Source organism: Littorina saxatilis, linkage group LG16, assembly GCF_037325665.1.
Source record: "Littorina saxatilis isolate snail1 linkage group LG16, US_GU_Lsax_2.0, whole genome shotgun sequence".
NCBI lineage: Eukaryota > Metazoa > Mollusca > Gastropoda > Littorinimorpha > Littorinidae > Littorina > Littorina saxatilis.
The window spans coordinates 21,742,002-21,760,960 of record NC_090260.1 but is presented as its reverse complement, the minus strand read 5'-3'; the positions used below and the strand labels follow the sequence as shown (position 1 = coordinate 21,760,960).

The 18,959-nt window shown below is 43.5% G+C and overlaps 2 protein-coding genes and 1 long non-coding RNA gene across 3 annotated transcripts in view; 2 read left to right on the top strand and 1 right to left on the bottom strand.

Annotated features, from left to right (window-relative positions):
- Positions 1–9,952, top strand: part of LOC138951543 (uncharacterized) — a 128,136-nt gene extending 118,184 nt beyond the window's left edge. The window contains exon 2 of the long non-coding RNA XR_011451160.1: positions 9,701–9,952. This is a non-coding gene — a long non-coding RNA (uncharacterized lncRNA). The remainder of the gene's footprint in view (positions 1–9,700) is intronic.
- The window catches only part of LOC138951473 (zinc finger protein 665-like), a 42,753-nt gene extending 23,874 nt beyond the window's left edge, over positions 1–18,879 (bottom strand). The window contains exons 1-2 of the mRNA XM_070323075.1: positions 18,545–18,879; positions 10,824–10,976 (exon numbers count right to left, since the gene is read on the bottom strand). Coding sequence (XP_070179176.1) covers positions 10,824–10,976; positions 18,545–18,757 — 366 coding nt within the window. The 5' untranslated portion in view covers positions 18,758–18,879. The remainder of the gene's footprint in view (positions 1–10,823; positions 10,977–18,544) is intronic.
- LOC138951505 (zinc finger protein 791-like) lies at positions 1,653–9,952 on the top strand. Its single transcript, XM_070323111.1, has 3 exons — positions 1,653–1,889; positions 4,779–5,105; positions 6,102–9,952. Exons 2-3 carry the CDS (start codon positions 4,818–4,820, stop codon positions 7,095–7,097), a joined length of 1,284 nt encoding a protein of 427 aa, XP_070179212.1. The 5' UTR covers positions 1,653–1,889; positions 4,779–4,817; the 3' UTR covers positions 7,098–9,952.
- Positions 18,880–18,959: the final 80 nt, after the last annotated feature.

Genomic DNA, 18,959 nt, shown 5'->3' with positions numbered 1-18,959 from the left:
ATTAAAATGTTGCAACTTTTGAATGGCTTGATAGCTTTGTTCCATTTGTGTATATATAATTATGTAATGTTGTTGATGATTTGTGAAGCATCATTTCTATGCAATGGAATAAGAAATCAGTGCATCCGTTGGGTTTTTATGAGTCTGACAGTTTGGTTCTGATCAATATTTTCATATCAGCACAAACACAGATAATTGACTTTTTTAATGTTTTCATATGATTTTTTTTAAATCAAAAAAATCTGATAATTTGATTATCAAATCATTTCCCCTTCATAGTTAAAGTGTTATTCTGGTTAAAAAAAAAAAAACACCCCATTAATTCAAGCTCTACTGTGGTACTAGTTTACCGGGGTACTAGTGAGACTCTTTTACATGCTGTTTTCTCTACATGTAATTTGAGACAAAATGTGGTAATTAAAATGTTGTAACTTTTGAATGGCAAGATGGATTTGTTCCAATTTTGTATATGTTGTTTATGATTTGTGAAGCACCATTTCTGTGCATGGAATAAGAATACAGTGGATTCCTTGTGTTTTTATGAGTCCGACAGTTTCGTTTTGATTCATATCTGCACTAACATAGATGAGTTTTCAAATGATTTTTAAAAAAAAGTCTGGATAATTTGATCGTCAAATCATTTCCCCATCATAGTAAAGTGGTTATTCTTATAAAAACATATCAATTCAGGCTGCACTGTGCTACTAGTTTGAGGTACTGGTTGGAATCTTTCAAATGCTGTTTTCTCTGAATGTAATTTTCAGACAAACATCTGTAATTAAAATGTTGCAACTTTTGAATGACTTGATGGATTTGTTTCATTTTTGTTTATGTTGTTTATGATTTGTAAAGCGTCAGTTTTGTGTATGGAATAAGAGTTAAGTGCATTGGTTGGGTTTTTATGAGTCTGACAGTTTGGTTCTGATTCATGTTTTCATATCGGTACAAACAAAGATGGCTGTTTTCATATGATGTATATAAAAAAAATCCTGATAATTTGATTGTCAAATCCTTTTCCCTACATAGTAAAGTGGTCATTCTGATAAAAACATATGAATTCAGGGTGCACTGTGCTACTGGTTTTTTTATGTACTGGTTCAAATCTTTAAAATGCTGTTTTCTCTGAATGTAATTTTCAGACAAAACGCTACAATTAAAATGTTGCAACTTTTGAAAGGCTTGATGGATTTGTTCAGTTTTTGTATATGTTGTTTATGAGTTGTACAGCATCAGTTCTGTGTATGGAATAAGAGTTCAGTGCATTGGTTGGGTTTTTATGAGTCTGACAGTTAGGATCTCATGTATTTTTCTTATCAGAACTGAACCGGTAACTGAAAATGCCAAATTAAAATAATATATTGCTTAGAAATGCTTTTCGATACACAGAACTATTAAACACACACATATTGCTGCAAAGAAGAAAAATTGGATCAAAACATGCACTGGTTCACAAACTGCAACATTTTAAAAAAAGCACATTTTATAACGTTTTTCTCACATTTTGGTGAATAAAACCCCCCAAAATTGCTTTTCACTCAAAATTTAAAATGGTTTCCCTTAATTTGGTTATTCTGCTTGCAAAAATCAAAACAAGCAGTAAGCCGTTTCAAAAAGAAAAAAAAAAGTGCTTGCCTACCCTGTCCCCCCTTAACAGTCCCCCGCTGTCACTACCACCAACACAGCAGACAACTGACCCTGCCACAGCCACAGGAGGGAATTGGACCATCGGAAGTGGACACACAAAAACTCAAGAACACAACAGCCTCGGGGAACAGAGTGGGGAAGATACCGATGCTGCAGAAGATGCGTCTGCTATTGTCTTGAACGAAGGAAAGACAGAAAGTCAGCAGCGTCAGCCCAAGACATCTGCTCATGACTCTTCGGACCAGGTAATAGACGATGTTTGGAAATAACTCTGTCAGGATTTTCAGCGGTCTGGTAGAGTAAGAGCCCCTTTTACTCGGACGAGCTTTAAAACGAGGCAAAGCATGAACGAAGCTTTTGGTCGGCTTTACAGTACTCCTCGGATAAGGTGACCCCCCTTGGGACCAAAAAAAATCGTGATCTTATCCAAGGGACACGTTAACCAATCCTCGGATAAGATCAATTTCAGTTAAAAAAAATTGTTTATCTTATCCGAGGATATCAGAGTTTTGTTTGAGGCCCCATAAAAGACTTCCCGCCAATTGAAAGTCAATGACGTAATAATGGGCAGATCCAGAGAGACACACACTGACATACATACTGACACAGAGACCATCAGCTGCATTAGAGAGAGAGAGAGAAAGCGAGAGAGAGAGAGAGGAGGTGAGGTAAGACAGACAGACATAGAAAGAGAGGAGAGACACAGACAAACTGATCATGACAGACAGAGATAAAGAGAGCAGACGGAGAAAGAGACATAGAGTTAAAAAGAGGGAGATCGAGAGAGAGAGAGAGAGTAGGGGGGGGGGGGGGATTGAAAGGAAGAGAGAGAGAGAGAGATTGGAGGCTGAGAGAGAGAAAGAGACATGATAGAAGAGAGAGAGATGGCCAGAGGGGCAAAGATAGAGAGAAAGAGAGAGGAGAGGGGTCGGAGACTGAGAGTGAGACAGACAGACAGAAACCATGAGAGAAGAGAGAGAGGGGGAACGAAAGAGAGAGAGAGAGAGCTTCCAAATATCTCAAATCTTCAACAATGTCTTTTATTTTGGCCTAAAATTGGCACTACTCAAATATCGCTTATGACATGCATTACAACATGAGGTCAATTCTAGCCTCATGCCTCTGCAGAAGAGGAGCGGGCACACTGCAGTTAGCCTACATCTGTCATCATCCACGGGTCTCACTCTGTCAAAGTGGTTTCCGTTGGCAATTTGATTGGTTCAGCGACTTTTTTGGCGGGAACTATTTTCCAAGTTTTATTTGCGAAAGACTTCCTCATCCTTCTCTTTGGGGTAAAATAATCGGGCCAAATAATCTGATGACGTTTACATTTGTGTCACTTCTCTTTTGACGTCATATGGAGAAAAAACCTCTGTCAAAGCCGCAAAATTGGGAGATTTTTTTCCGTTTCAGTTTCGCTTGATCTTAAACGGTGGTCTTCTGCATTTAGAGACCAGAACGGGGGTCACCTAAAAAGAGGTGTTCCCGTATCCGAGGTCACGCTAAGCGAGGTTTTCTTAGTCATACAAAGAAGGCTTTAGGTCGGGACTAACACCCTGATTGATGTTATCAGAGGTGTGACCTTAAACGGTAGTGACGTTAACCGGGGAGTACTGTATTCTGGGTTCAGCGCGAACAACTAACTTTGATGTGTATGTTATGCAGCGCGCACACAAACCCCCTTTATTTCTTCTTTTCCTTCTTCTTCTTTCATGGGCTGAAACTCCCAGGTTCACTCATGTTTTTTTGCACAAGTGGGTTTTTATGTGTATGGTCGTTTTTACCCCGCTATTCACAGTTAAATGGCTTCTTTAATTCCATATGGGTCGTGGACATCTGGACTGTGTAGTTCAAATGATGTCATTGTTTTTTTGTTTGTTTACAAAGATAATCCTTTAAAAAATTTGGTCGATAGGAAGGTTCTATGGTGTTTGAGGATTACATGAAGTCTCAATCAAAAACTCCCAATAGTTTTAGAGATGCAGACACTTTTGTGCGGCTCTGGGTTGTGATGACCCTGGAAGCACAGTGAAGGTTTACACAAGCATATTGATGGTGAGAACTGTGGAGAAGCCTAATTCCATGCCCTTTCAACAGCTTGTCGGGACAAGCACAGACTTAATTCCAGTGCTAACCATCATTCCCAGGTTTGTGATAACAAGTTTGAAATGGTCTCCCACAATTGGCTCATTCACGTCAACAGAAACCATACCTGTGTGATGGTGTGTTTTTCTAGCCGTGATCACCGAACAACCATCAGTTTCTACACGCAGGTGAAAGGCCATATAAGTTTAACTTTTATTGTCATCTCTGCCATTACAAGCAAAGGTGTGCTGGAGAAATTGAGTTCCAGCGTGAAGGATCGATCATCTCTGCTTCCTAACGAGATTTACAGGCTCACCATATTAAGCGTGCTGTGAAGCCTGTCCTGTGCGATCCTACTCCGGGACACACACTGTGTGGAATCATATCCTCAGGAAGGTTGACAACTACACATTGCCATAGACTTTTCAGCTTATGTCCAAAACCATCTTTTTCCTTTGCGGTATCTTGCAATTTGCTCAAAGATTGATGAGGCAAGATAGAGCAGATTTTTACACACTATGCCTGATTTTCTGTCCGCTGAGGGCAAATTGCTGTCCAAACTTCCTGATTTGTTTTCCACTTGGGGCAGGTTTATGCACAAAGTTGCTGATTTTAATTTGGAATTGTTCTTTTTTCTTCAGTTTAAAGCTCCCTTGTAGTTACAATTTTGCATTTCAGCTGTCAGTTAGGCACACACCTTCTGAGTCAAGTGTGACATGAAAAGATGGGTGCCGGCCATTCAGCGATTCATCTCATCTCAAACAACACATTACACAGTCTTATTTTGGGGGTTTCAGCTGTGCAGAACAAAATGATAGGGCGTTCAGTAATGCATTTCCTGGAGTAAACAACACACATTACACAGTTTTATTTATAGGTTTCATTGATGCAGACAAAACTATAGGGCAATGCTTTTCCTGGAGTAAACAACACAAATTACACAGTTTTATTTTTAGGTTTCATTGATGCAGACAAAACTATAGGGCATTTGGTAATGCATTTCCTGGAGTTAACAATGCACATTACACAGTCTTATTCTTTGGTTGCAGGCATCCAAACAAACAAGCAGCAAGCCACCCGGAAGACAAATGCAAGATACATCAGGACAGTTGTTTCCCTGCTCACAGTGCACAAAAGTTTTCACCATAAAGAAATCTCTGAAGCAGCATGTGAGGAGACATGATGTAGGCCATCAGTTTCGCTGCCAATTCTGCAGTGCTTCCTTTGGCCATGCCTCAGTGCTCAAGGCCCATTTACGCAGTCACACAGGAGAGAGACCATACGCTTGTGAAACCTGTGGGAAAGGTTTTGCCTCCGCCAGTGGGCTGAAAGTCCACACGATTGTTCACACTGGCTTGAAGCCTTGTCTGTGTCAGGTGTGTGGCGCAACGTTTAGAAACGCATCCAACCTCAAAACGCACATGGTGCGTCATCACACCAAGGAGAAGCCGTTTGCTTGTGATCAGTGTGGGAGAGCTTTCATGTGCGCTCCTTACCTCACGAGACACATGAGGATACACACTAAAGAGAGACCCTTTTTGTGTTCAAAGTGTGGAGCTTCCTTTCGGTGTATGGGAACGCTTGCCATGCACGTCAACACCCATAAGGTTGTGACCCCCACGGGTCGCAAGTGCCGGATTTGTGGTGAAGAATTTTCTGAGCTTTCCCAACTTGTCTCACATAATAAGCTCGCTCACGCTGAGGAGAAACCATACCAGTGTAAGTTGTGCGGAGCTGTGTTTGCCCACGCACCCTCTTTGACAGTTCACAAACGCAGCCACACAGGTGAAAGGCCGTACAAGTGTAAACTTTGTCAAGCCGCCTTTGTTTGTTCCAATAAATTAACAGAACACATGCGCAAACATACGGGAGAAAAGAAGATGCGTCAGTGCACTCAGTGTGATCGGGTCTTTTCATCGTCCAGCGGTTTCCAGACTCACCTGAACTGGCATGCTGGTCGCAGGCCTTACTCTTGTGATGTCTGTGGCAGAACATACACGAAGAAACACACCTTGATGATCCATAAGATGAGGAAACACCCTCTTACTTAAACTTCTCCATCTGTCGCGATATAACCTTCGTGGTTGAAAACGACGTTAAACACCAAATAAAGAAAGAAAGAAACTTCTCCATGCCTCCTGGGTCGTGGATGACCTAGACCCTCATAAAAAAATGTTGTATTGCTGAAACCATTGGGAGTTTTTGCCTCAGACTTCATGTAATCCCAAAAGACCTTTGGACCTTCCTTAATCAGCAACTTTTCAAACAATCATATTTGTAAACAAACAAATTAACAGTTGGGTAATTTGAGCTGAGTGTGGCAGCTAAGATGATATTTCTTATGGATATACACATGTTGTTCTTCATTGCAGGCTCACACCCAAGCAATCAGAAGACCAACAGAAAAACAAAAGCCAGATGGACCAGGCTACCGGTTTCCCTGCTCGCAGTGTTCCGCCATTTTTCGTCACAAATCAGATCTGATTCGGCACAAGAGAACACATGGAAAGTTTCGCTGTCAGTTCTGCGATGCTATTTTTCCTTACGCATCCTTGCACAAGATCCATGAGCGCACGCACACTGGAGAGAAACCATACTCTTGTGGAACCTGTGGTAAAGGTTTTGCCAAATCGACTAATCTGACAGACCATGAGCGTGTTCACCTTGGCTTGAAGTCGTACCTGTGTCAAGTGTGTGGAGCCACCTTTGCGCGGCCGAGAAGCCTTAAGGTTCACATGCGACAGCACACCGGAGAGAAGCCTTATGCCTGCAGTGAGTGTAGTAAAGCTTTCTCTCTGGCTGTGTACCTCAAGAGACATATGAGGACACATACTGGAGAGAGACCGTTTCTGTGTCAGAAGTGCGGGGCAGCCTTTCCCTGTATAGCTACGCTGGCACTGCATGTAAACAAGCACAGGGTCTCTGCACGCGCGGGTCACAAGTGTCGGGTCTGTGGCGAAGAGTTTGCTCAACTTGCAGACCTTTTGTCACACAACCAGCTCACCCATGCCGAGCAGAAACCGTACCAGTGCCGCCTCTGTGGGGCTGTGTACGCCCACGCAGCTACCTTGTCACAGCACCGGCGTGTCCACACTGGAGAAAGGCCATATGCATGTAAAGTCTGTCCGCGCAGCTACTTCTGCGCTCGTAACTTACGGGAGCACATGCGCAAGCACACAGGAGAAAAGCCGCATAAGTGCCCACACTGTGAAAGTACCTTTGCCTCTGCCAGTGGTTTCCGAGATCACCTGAAGCGGCATACAGGTCCCACCGGTCTCAGGCCATTTTCGTGTGAATTGTGCAGTAAAACTTACACTCAGAGACACACCTTGATGATTCATATGATGAGGAAACATCCCATTAGCTGAAAAAAATTAAACATGGCCAATGACAGAAGTGACGTTTCATAGACAAGAAGTTTTTAAAAAATACAAGGAACTTGCGAGAAAGACAGAGTGGATTAAAAAAGCTTGCTTCTCATTGATCTTCTTGAATGTTAGTGAGCATGTGTGTGTTTCGGTTGGCCTAGTGGTAAGGCGTCCGCCCCGTGATCAGGAGGTCGTGGGTTCGAACCGCGGCCGGGTCATACCTAAGACTTTAAAATTGGCAATCTAGTGGCTGCTCCGCCTGGCGTCTGGCATTATGGGGTTAGTGCTAGGACTGGTTGGTCCGGTGTCAGAATAATGTGACTGGGTGAGACACGAAGCCTGTGCTGCGACTTCTGTCTTGTGTGTGGCGCACGTTATATATATATATGTCAAAGCAGCACCGCCCTGATATGGCCCTTCGTGGTCGGCTAAGCGTTAAGCAAACAAAAAAAATGTGTGTGTTTGTGTGTGTGTAAGCTGCAATGATTTATTTTATTTTACAAGTGATATTGGATTGGTTTCTGTGACATTTAAAGATGGGCTTTTTAAGCATGAAATAGTGAGCTGCTGCTCTTGTAACTTTACCAAGTAGCAAACTTCAAAGTACATGCACGCTTGTCTACATGTTGAATTATTTGTTCAAGTTGAAGTTTATTGTGGTATGTGCAATATTTTTGTTGTTGACAGTGTATCTCGCTCTAATGTATGACTAGAAAAACTCATGTGGAAGCCATTCTTTCTTTGTGGGAGTGTGAGTGTATGTGTATTTGTGAGAGTGCATGCATGCATACGTGCGTGGGTGCACACACATTATGTTTATTGTGACTGCAGTTCTTTCAACATCAATTGCTCTCTTACTCTTAGTTTTTAACTTACTACACATACCCATGCACTATACATAGCCATGCACTTTCAAAGAAAACACCCTCTCTTTCTCTGTGTATCTCTCTCTCTGTCTCTCTCAGTCTAGTCTTTAACACATGAACACACACACATAGGGTACCGCACAACCATATTGGTCGAAGGGATGTGAAACAACAATATATAATCACACAGACATGCCCGGGGCGGGGATATAGCTCAGTTGGTAGCGCGCTGGATTTGTATTCAGTTGGCCGCTGTCAGCGTGAGTTCGATCCCAGGTTCGGCGGAAATTTATTTCACAGAGTCAACTTTGTGTGCAGACTCTCTTCGGTGTCCGAACCTCCCCCCGTGTACACTACATTGGGTGTGCACGTTAAAGATCCCACGATTGACAAAAGGGTCTTTCCTGGCAAAATTGCTTAGGCACAGTTAATAATTGTCTACCTATACCCGTGTGACTTGGAATAATAGGCCGTGAAAGGTAAATATGCGCCGAAATGGCTGCAATCTACTGGCCGTATAAAATTTCATCTCACACGGCATCACTGCAGAGCGCCTAGAACTGTACCCACGGAATATGCGCGATATAAGACTCATTGATTGATTGATTGATTGATTGATTGATTGAAACGCAATCACACTCAAACACACACACACACACACACAATGTAAAATTCACCACCTGTTTAGGATATTGCACCTTTAACTCAAAGAATAAGGAGGAATCAGTCTGGAGCATTCAGAAAAAACTTTTTTTTTAAACCTCGATGAGAAAGCATCTAACTGAGGGAGGGGGGGAAGGGATGGGGTGGTGGTTTAATCTTTATGATATTAACCCTTAGGCTGGTTGTCGCGACATATGTCGCGCTACTTTACGTATACTGTCACCTGGTTGTCACGACATATGTCACGCTACTGGCTCAGTCTGTTTGGTCGGTTCCGATTACCTCCCATGGATGCGAAAACCTATATGACCGTTTTTCTTTATTTTTCTCTCTGTTAATTCACCAGTGGCTATGTATTGTAGCATGTGTTACAGAATTGCACCAGTGTAAGGGTTAATTGGCATAAATGGAGAAAGTATCATCTAAAGTATGTCATTTACCTCACACACACACACACCCACACACACACACACCCACACAATGGAATTTTTAAAAACTGAGCACGTGAAACATCAAATGTTAAAATTTATGACTACACTAATCGTCATAAAAATAAAAAAAATGTACACATGCGTTTGAGGGCAGATCTTTCTGATGAGGCCGTTTATCGTAAAACCAATTATATGACAGGTTCCACTGTATCGACACTACATCATGTAAACTCAATCTGTTTTCTGACCCCCCGCGGGTTAGGGGGAGTCCCATATTGGTTGGGACTAGAAAGAATTTACCCGATGCTACCCAGCATGTCGTAAGAGGCGACTAACGGTTCTGTTTCTTCTCTTCTTTTGTCTTATTTCTGCCTTACCAGTCTTTTCACCTATATTTCCTTCCAAGAAAACTCTCCCTACTATTCCCTGCAGTTTTCCAATTCTTTTCTTGTTGTCTTATTTCTACCTGACTGGATCCATCACCTTTATTTCACTTACCAAAAGTCTTCTTTTCCACATCCTTATTTCTCTGCACCCCGCATGTCCTATGAGGCGACTAACGGATTCTGTTTCTCCTTTAACCCTTGTTAAGTGGTTCTTGTATAGAATATAGTCAATGTTTGTAAAGATTTTAGTCAAGCAGTATGTAAGAAATGTTTAGTCCTTTGTACTGGAAACTTGCATTCTCCCAGTAAGGTCATATATTGTACTACGTTGCAAGCCCCTGGAGCAATATTTTGATTAGTGCTTTTGTGAACAAGAAACACTTAACAAGTGGCTCTATCCCATCTCCCCCCTTTCCCCTATCCCATCTCCCCCTTTCCCTCGTCGCGATATAACCTTCGTGGTTGAAAACGACGTTAAACACCAAATAAAGAAAGAAAGAAAGAAAGATCTGTTTTCTGAATAAGTTAGGGGAATAAACGGCCTTTCCAGTCATATAATTGGTTTTACAATAAACGGCCTCATCAGAAAGATCTGCCCTCAAACCCATGTGTAAAGTTTTTTATGACGATTAGTGTAGAAGGATAAATAAACAATCGCAAAAAGTAAAAGTGTATGAAACTTGCTACATTCCTGATTGAATTTGAAATAACATTTACACACAAATACACTCAATAAAAAAATAAATTAAACGATAAATAAACTATTTGTGAAATAGGCAAATACATAAACTGCAAGAAAACTGAGAGATGGATTCTTTTCATCATTCATGCACAATTAGGAAAGAAACCATGCAAACATCAGCTTTTTTCTAGTAAAGGGACGCAACTCTTTCTCCAAAGCCCTTCAGAAGCTGCAGTCATATTGTGGAAAGAAAATTAGTCGAGAAATATGCAACACACCCATTAGGTGGTCATCGTATAGAGTCACAAAACTCGAAAATGGTAGAATTTCATATACCTCTATTATAACTTTATAGCCTTGACCCACAAGTCAGCAGCGAATGTGATAAACGGGTTATCTCCCCTGAAAAGCGAAGCAAGCTTCGAAGATGGCGACGATGGAAAAGAGAAGAACTGTGAGCGAACTGCAACGTTTCTTGCGAGACAGAGGTGTAGTGGTGGGTCAGAGCAAGAAGCAAGAACTTCTTGAACTTGTTGGGATAGCCAAGGATTCAGCACTGCAGACCCCACTCACCTGAAGGGGAAACATTATTAAAACTCCGGTGGCTGTGGTTTTGTCTTGGTACTTTACACCTGTTACACTGAAATAGCAGACTTGCAATTTGTTTGTGTGTGAAAAAATACTGGAATGGGTCTTACCGTATTGATTTTTATCTTTTTTCTGGAAGCAGACTGAGGTTCGCTGGAAGAAGGACGCTTCCATGGCGGTTTTCTTGCTGTTTCTATTCTTCCATATGGATCAGCAGGCAGAGGGTCGGGATTTTCTTGTGTAGGTTGCCCATCTTTGAAGTGCTGCAAGAACAAAACAAAACTGAACAAACGAAATGTTTTCCCCCCAACTCTGATTATTGCTTGTTTCGGAGACGACTGTGATTTTGACTTTTTGAGTAAGCCTACACGAACACACAAGCTCAATACAGCCGGTGTCACGGCGTGAGTTTACACTGTCCTGAGTTTACGCAGTGGCCCCAATGCGCGTGCGTCGAAATATGCGTCACTTCCGCCATCGTGAATTTGCCGAACTCGAAGCCGGTTGTTTTCACTTTGAGTAAGGAAGGTGTCAATCACGTTTTAAGTGATCATAACCCGCACGATGGAACAGTTCGCTGATCAGATGCTTTCTTTGAAACATTTTCTCCGAAATCACACGCACCGAGGCAGAAACAAAATACAAACAAAAATACAGAACAGAAGAAAACAGAACAGAACCCCACCCAAAAACACCCACCACACTGGGGCGCATGCGGCGACTCTGGGAACCAAGGATGAGAGAGAGTAAACGTTCATTCAAGTTTTAAACACAAACATAAACAAGAAGGGCAAAGGCAAAGCCCATACGACTCACATGCTTTACACATTTTTCCTACCAAAATACATGTGACCTTGACCCAAGGTCAAGGTCATCCAAGGTCATGCAACACAAAGCTGTTAATTCAAGACATAGGAAGTACAATGGTGCTTATTGGCTCTTTCTACCATGAGATATGGTCACTTTTAGTGGTTCACTACCTTATTTTGGTCACATTTCATAAGGGTCAAAGTGACCTTGACCTTGATCATATGTGACCAAATGTGTCTCATGATGAAAGCATAACATGTGCCCCACATAATTTTTAAGTTTGAAACAGTTATCTTCCATAGTTCAGGGTCAAGGTCACTTCAAAATATGTATACAATCCAACTTTGAAGAGCTCCTGTGACCTTGACCTTGAAGCAAGGTAAACCAAACTGGTATCAAAAGATGGGGCTTACTTTGCCCTATATATCATATATAGGTGAGGTATTGAATCTCAAAAACTTCAGAGAAAATGGGAAAAATGTGAAAAATAGCTGTTTTTTAGGCAACATTTATGGCCCCTGCGACCTTGACCTTGAAGCAAGGTCAAGATGCTATGTATGTTTTTTGGGGACTTGTCATCATACACCATCTTGCCAAATTTGGTACTGATAGACTGAATAGTGTCCAAGAAATATCCAACGTTAAAGTTTTCCGGACGGACGACTCGGGTGAGTACATAGACTCACTTTTGCTTCGCATGTGAGTCAAAAAGGTGACTAAAACAATCTCTACGAGGGAGCATATGATTATAAATAGTCCAAGGTAACAAACACAAAACCATCGATTCCCACTATTCTAAAATTCAAATCTAATCTAAATTTGTTGAGAAAAAAATCTACACCTTTTCTTCCAACACTCGCAGACCACTGACAAACACAAACCCATCGATTTCCCACTGAATTCTTTGATACAGTGGCGAACGCGATCGGCGAAACAAAGACGGTCACCGTGGCAACCTCAAAAATGCTTTGGTAAATTCACATCATCATAAACTCACGACGCTGTAGGCGTCGTGAATTTGGTCAGGAAGTGACGTATATTTCGACGCATGCGCATTGGGACCACAGAGTAAACTCAGGACAGTGTAAACTCACGACGTGACACCGGCAACAAGTTCGCCGGTCGGGGCAGTGAAATACTATTTCAAATAGATCTATTTCACTAAGAATGTCAATGGATATAGGGCAACATACTTATTTTTTAAATCAGTGATTGATTAGATCGTCATATTTTTGTGACACTGAGACCAAACCATCAAAAAATTAGCAATAGGCCTTGAATCAAAGTCGTGCGAGATCTGACCTTGCTAGTGAGGTCGGCAGAACTAGAACGAGGCTGACCCAGATGTGTCGTCATGTAAACAAGCTACTTTGAACAGTAATTTGCTGTGCTCTACAAACTATTAGACTTGATTTTATGAATGTGATGAAATAAAAGAAATCTTCTTCTTTCCAATGATGTATCACACAAGTATGACTTTTACCTACAGTGGTACTCCCGACAAACGACCCCCCCATCAGAGACCCTCTCCCTTCTCAGACCTCATTCTTGCTGACGGATTAGTTTTGCTATATAAATCACCCCCCATGGCCGACTCCCCCCAGAACCCGATTTGCGACTGACTAGTTGTTACAATTTGCGACCTTGTAACGACATTTTCAAATCAAAACCTAACAAAAAATCGTAACGTTTTGCTTGAATCTCTGAAAAAAGATCGCAAAAATCACTCGGCCGGAAATATAACAGACGACGCGTTTAGGTCTCGATTGCGCATGTCCGGCGTTCACAATTTTACGATCCCAACATGCCCTTTTCTTTGTCCACTTCCTTTCGAAAAATCAACAAACACACGTGCAGAGACATACATACAGAGATGCGAAGCGAGGGCCGCTCGCGTGAACTCTTAGGCTACGCGGGCCGCGCTCGGTCAGCGTGACCTTGCGCCATCCCGTACTAAGTTGTTGTTCGCTTGCTCTCTGACACTGATTTGAAGTGCTTTTCTGTCATATTTCTTTGGATATATCCAGCTTCAGACGAGATATCAGTGGTAAGTAAACTTGATTCATATTCTGTAGCTTCAATAGTGTGCACACGAATGCATTTGAGAGGATTGGCTTCCCGAAGTGAGTCAAAAACGGTTCCTTCGGTTCTTGCGGCCATTGTTTATAAGTCCATTGTGCGTGGAGGCAATGTTTGGGAGCTAATATTTTCTTTTGTGCGAAACTTTGCTTTCCCTTGACTGGCAAATGCATTACTGGTGTATACATTAATCTGTTTGTATAATTTTTGACGCGCTGTAATTAAATTTGATGCTTATAAGTCTCACTCAAGTGGTTCTCGCACATACACTGGCGTGTGGATACAAAGTTTTTAAGGAGAAATGAGCGAAATTGCTTACTTTAGGATTCATCTTCTAATCACCAAATAATGCAATAGTCTTCTTCTTGTGATTTTCTGTTTCTCTTGAGTGCAAATAATCAACATTTTGCATGTTTTATTATCTATGATTTTCTATGAAACAGTTATAACTCTTTAAAAAAAAAAAAACAATTGCCAGCTTGGCGCCAGTCATGGGAGGATTACTTGCCCCTGTCGTAGGCGAAGAGTATGCGAACAATTGCCAGCTTGGCGCTAGTGGGAGGATTACTTGCCCCTGCCGTAGGCGAGGATAACGCAAGCGGGAAGACAGCGCTTCGCATCTCTTCTATCTATGTCTCTGACACGTGCGAGCATCAACGATCTTCTTCTTCGACTCGAACTCTCCTTCAACTTCAAACGCTCAATCGCGCGGAAAGAAGAGGAAAATTTTGACTCTGGAACAGAGAATGGAAGTGGTGAAACGGAGCCGTAAGGGCGAAACGGCAAATTCGATCGCGCGGTCGTTTGAGGGAGGAAAAACTCAGATTCAACCAATCGTCAGCGACCAAGAAAACGTGGTCAATCGATGGGAGACCGGCGAAAATTGTGACCGCAAATACTCCAAGGCAAGGAAATGTATTTATGGTGACCTCAACGAACGCGTTTGGAGTTGGTTTTGTGATGCACGTCGACGCAACATACCCATCACAGGAAGACTCATCCAAGAAAAAGCCGTGATGGAGTCAGTGATTATTGGACATGACGATTTTACCGCTTCTCTCTGTCACTGACTTTTTCTCTCTCACTGTCTTTTTATGACCTTACCTCACCCCCCATGTAAGACCCCCCCCCCTTTTAAGACCTTAATTTGTCAGATTTTTGGAGGTCTTACATGGGGAGTACCACTGTACTCGCAATGAGATTTTGAGTAGCGCGAACCTGCAATACCGAAACTGACGTTTTACCTGGAGGTCGCCATTTTGATTCAGAGTTGACTGCTCCCGGAGAGCACATGACTTTGGCATCATTATAATATTTAAATTAGGTATCACGTGGTCTTCATCAACACAAATGGCGTTTAGATCAGGTAGATATTTTTTCGATGAGTTTTTTTGTAAGTCAACTGCTTTTACAGTGGTTGAACATTGGTCATTTTCAACGGCAGATATGTCTAATACCTTTGTGGCCATCACATTGCACTTCGAAAACTGAGTAGTTTAGTCTATCTTCTGTCAAAACAAACCATAACTTTTAGTGCAGAGGTTCGCGCAATTTTCCGCAAAGCGATGTTTGAGGTGAACCCTCTCCCAAGACTGGCCGGGAATGGGACGAGTTACTTCCCTTCCGTATTTTGTTGTTGATGGTTATTTCCCCTGAGGCAACTTTCGTTTTGTTTTTACTTTTGAAGTGAGCTGTATTTTGCTTGAAGAATGTTGTTGTGAGATACGGTTAGGAATATATTCAATAGCTTGATGAAATTATTGGGGGTAAAAAATCAAAGGTCTGCCAAACCCGGCAAATGCAGTAGGCAGCCCAGAGAACCCTAAGTACCTCTCCCAAAGATGGTACTTTTCGGCAATATTTACAGTTTCAAATTGTTAGGATAACTTCTTTGTGATTTTATAGAGGTGTTCTGGGGAAACTGAAAGGTAGCCTCGTCAGGGGACAACTATTCAAACCTATATCCTCATCATTTTGTTTCTCGATTGAGAATAATCATTTGTAGATGACTATTATTCATTTCCCTTGTTAGGGTGTACTTGCATGTACTGGTGGTTTATTACCCAAATGTCCTCACAGTGACTGAGGCTTACTGGTGTTGGAGGGATATTTTGTTTTCCCTTATGGTATCCTGAAACTGGTCTCTAAGCTCATGTATTCTGGCAGTAGAGCCGTTCATTGCTGGGTTGAACTCAGTGGTCCCTTTAAGGAAGGGTACACACCGGTCCTTCTCGATTGCGAGAATAAGCGATTGTTTTGCAGTGGTGAGACTGATTCTGCATTTGAAGGTTTCCTGCAGTTTGTCCAAGATGGGGATCACCCTTTCTTTGGCTGGTTTCAGGTTAACCTGTCCCGTGCACCAACTATCCCCAAAAAGCAGTCACATTTTGTCATCGTTGCTGTGATCCCCAGATCGGTATAATGAGCATAACTTTTGATGTAATTGAGATATCATTTTGAAATGTGCTGCATTTTGTTTCTTCTTCTTCTTCTTAGGGATAGGTAGCCAACATCAGCATGGTGATGAATCTGCTACGCTTGGGTGATGGTGGTTCCGGTCTATTGCTTGGTCAGGGGTGAAATTCAGGGGGGGGGGGGGGGGTTGGGGGTAGGGGGGGGGGGGGGGTTGGGGGTAGGGGGGGGGGGGATGGTGGGTCAGTGGAGAGTTGCCAGCCTGGCCTGAAAGGATGCCAGGGATGGCGCTGTGGCAGTTTCTACAGGCAGGCGGTTCCACTCTGGAATGGTGCGTGGGAAGAATGTTTTCTGCCTGTAGGCTGTCCTGGAGTGGGGGATTTCGTAGGACAGAGCGTGGGTCTGCCTGGTCGTGCACTTGGGTGGGCTTGGCTTTGGTGCGTGGTTGCTCTTCACTGCGACAAGGTCGTGGTGGACTTTGTAGAAAGTTGTTAGTCTCGCTCGCCTCCGTCTGCTCTCAAGCGTAGGCCACTCAAGGTCTTCGAGCATGTTGTTGACGCTGGAGGTCTGGCGGAAGCGATGCGACACCCATCTGGCTGCTCTTCTTTGGACCTTTTCGAGAGAGGCACTGTCTTCAGCGGTGTGTGGGTCCCATACTGGGCTGGCATACTCTAGGATGGGTCGTACTAGTGCCTTGTATGCAGCCGCCTTGACCTTCTTGTTGCTAAGCTTGATGTTGCGTCTAGCAAAGCCAAGTGCTCTGTTCGCCTTGGTGGTGATGTTGGCGATGTGGGTGTTCCACTTCAGGTCTTTGGTCAGGGTGACGCCGAGGTACTTGGCCTGGGTCTCCTCCTGGAGTTTCTGGCCGTGGAGCTGGTACTCGTATGGTAGGGTGGTACGGCGTCGGGTCATGTGTACGGTGTTGCATTTGGCAGGATGGAATGCCATCTTCCACTTCTGTTCCCAGGACGCCAGTCTGTCGAGGTCTGTTTGGAGGTTTTCTTGGTCCGCTGCTGTCTTGACGTCAGCGTGGCACGCTGTGTCGTCGGCGAAAAGTCGCGCAGTCGAGGTCAGGTCTGACGGGAGATCGTTTATGTACAGCAGAAATAGCGTCGGCCCGAGCACGGACCCTTGAGGAACGCCACTTTCCACTGGAGCTAGCTCTGAGATGGCCCCGTTGACGACGACGGACTGCTTCCTGTTGGTGAGGAAATCCTCGACCCAGGCGTTAACTTTCCCACCTATGCCGTACTGACGGAGTTTATGCACGAGTAGACTGTGGCTGACCTTGTCAAACGCGCGGGAGAAATCCAGCACTAGAAGGTCCACCTGGTGCCCTTGCTCAAGCGCGAACGAGGCCTCGTCGACAAGCCCTAGCAGCTGGGTCTCGCATGATCTTCCCCGTCGGAAGCCGTGTTGTTCAGGGCAGAGTATTTGGTGTTGTTCGCAGTAGGTGAGGATGGCGCTCACAATGATGTGCTCTAGGAGCTTGCAGGGGATAGATGTGAGGGAGATTGGTCGATAGTTCTCCGGCCTGTAACGCTCCCCTTTCTTGAACACTGGCGTTACATGGGCTAGCTTCCAGTCTGCTGGTACCACTCCCGATTTGAGAGAGGCCTGGAACAATAGTGTTAGCGCCGGTGCAAGCTCCGTCGCTACCTCTTTCAGGACGCGGGGGCTGAGTTGGTCTGGCCCACTAGCTTTGTTGGGGTTCAGGTTACGTAGGAGTTTTTCAACGCCTGGGGCCGTGATGGTGATGTCTTCGAGGGGTGGTTGTTGTGGGCTGAGAGGGGGCATGGGGCAGCGGAGCTCAAAGTCTTCTACGTTGAGTTCTTCTTTGGTGCTGAAGGCAGATTCGAACTGGCGGTTTAGCAGCTCTGCTTTCTCTTTGTCATCTGTGATCAGTTTCCCAGACTCCTTGAGCGCAGAGATGCCAGAGTATTCGTTTTGCTTGGACTTGATGAATGTCCAGAATTTCTTGTTGGGATGTGGTTTATCATCACAGTCCTCGGTGATGAGTCCTTCCACGTAGTGCCAGTATTCTTTCCTCAGCTGGCGCTGTATCTGGCTCTTTAGGGTCTTGAATACTGGTTTGAGATCAGCTCTTCCTGTCTTTTTCATTAGTTTGTGGATCCGATCACGTATCTTGATCTGTTTTAGGGTCTCGTGGCTGATCCAGGGGGGGGGTTTCTTGGGGCCCAGTGTCTTCAGGGGGATGAACTGGTCGATCTGTTCATTCAGCCCTGTTTTGAGGTCTGACCAGATGGTTTCTCATGATCAGACCTTTTGTTTGATATATAATAACATAACTTTTGTTTTGGGTAAAATAACCATGCTCTTACACTACCTGTCCTCATATTTTGGCAACACATCATCGTGACCCCAATATTAGTATAACAAGCATAACTTTTGAACGAATTAAGATATCACTTTGAAATTTGCTGCGTTTTGTTTCTCATGATCAGACCTTTCATTTGATATATAGATGTCACTTTTGTTGATAAGCAAAAAATCATCCGACCACACTAACCTTGCTGCAAATGTACGTGTACGACTTGATTGTGTTGACGTTCAACCGGTAAGCTGGGCGATTGCAGGCTTTTATCCAGCGAAGGCAGCGATCTAGATGGTACAGATGCTTTCCCGGTTTCACAAATGGGATGAATTTCACGCCAACACAGCGTTCAGGATACCTATCATCCGTTTTACATTGTCCCCAAGAACAGCGCTTGTTAGGCGGCATTTTGAAAGGTGACCGGGTGTTTTTGCTGATCACACAGAGTTGGGCTTAGTAGCCGTAGTTCCGAATCTGCTGATCGTATAAGATTCAGCATGGAGGATGTTTTACAGACTTCATCTACTTCACCAGAGCTGAAAGAAGCTTCTTTAGGTGTCAAAAGTCCTCATGCACAGCATAAAACTCCATCATTTGTACCTGGCTCCTG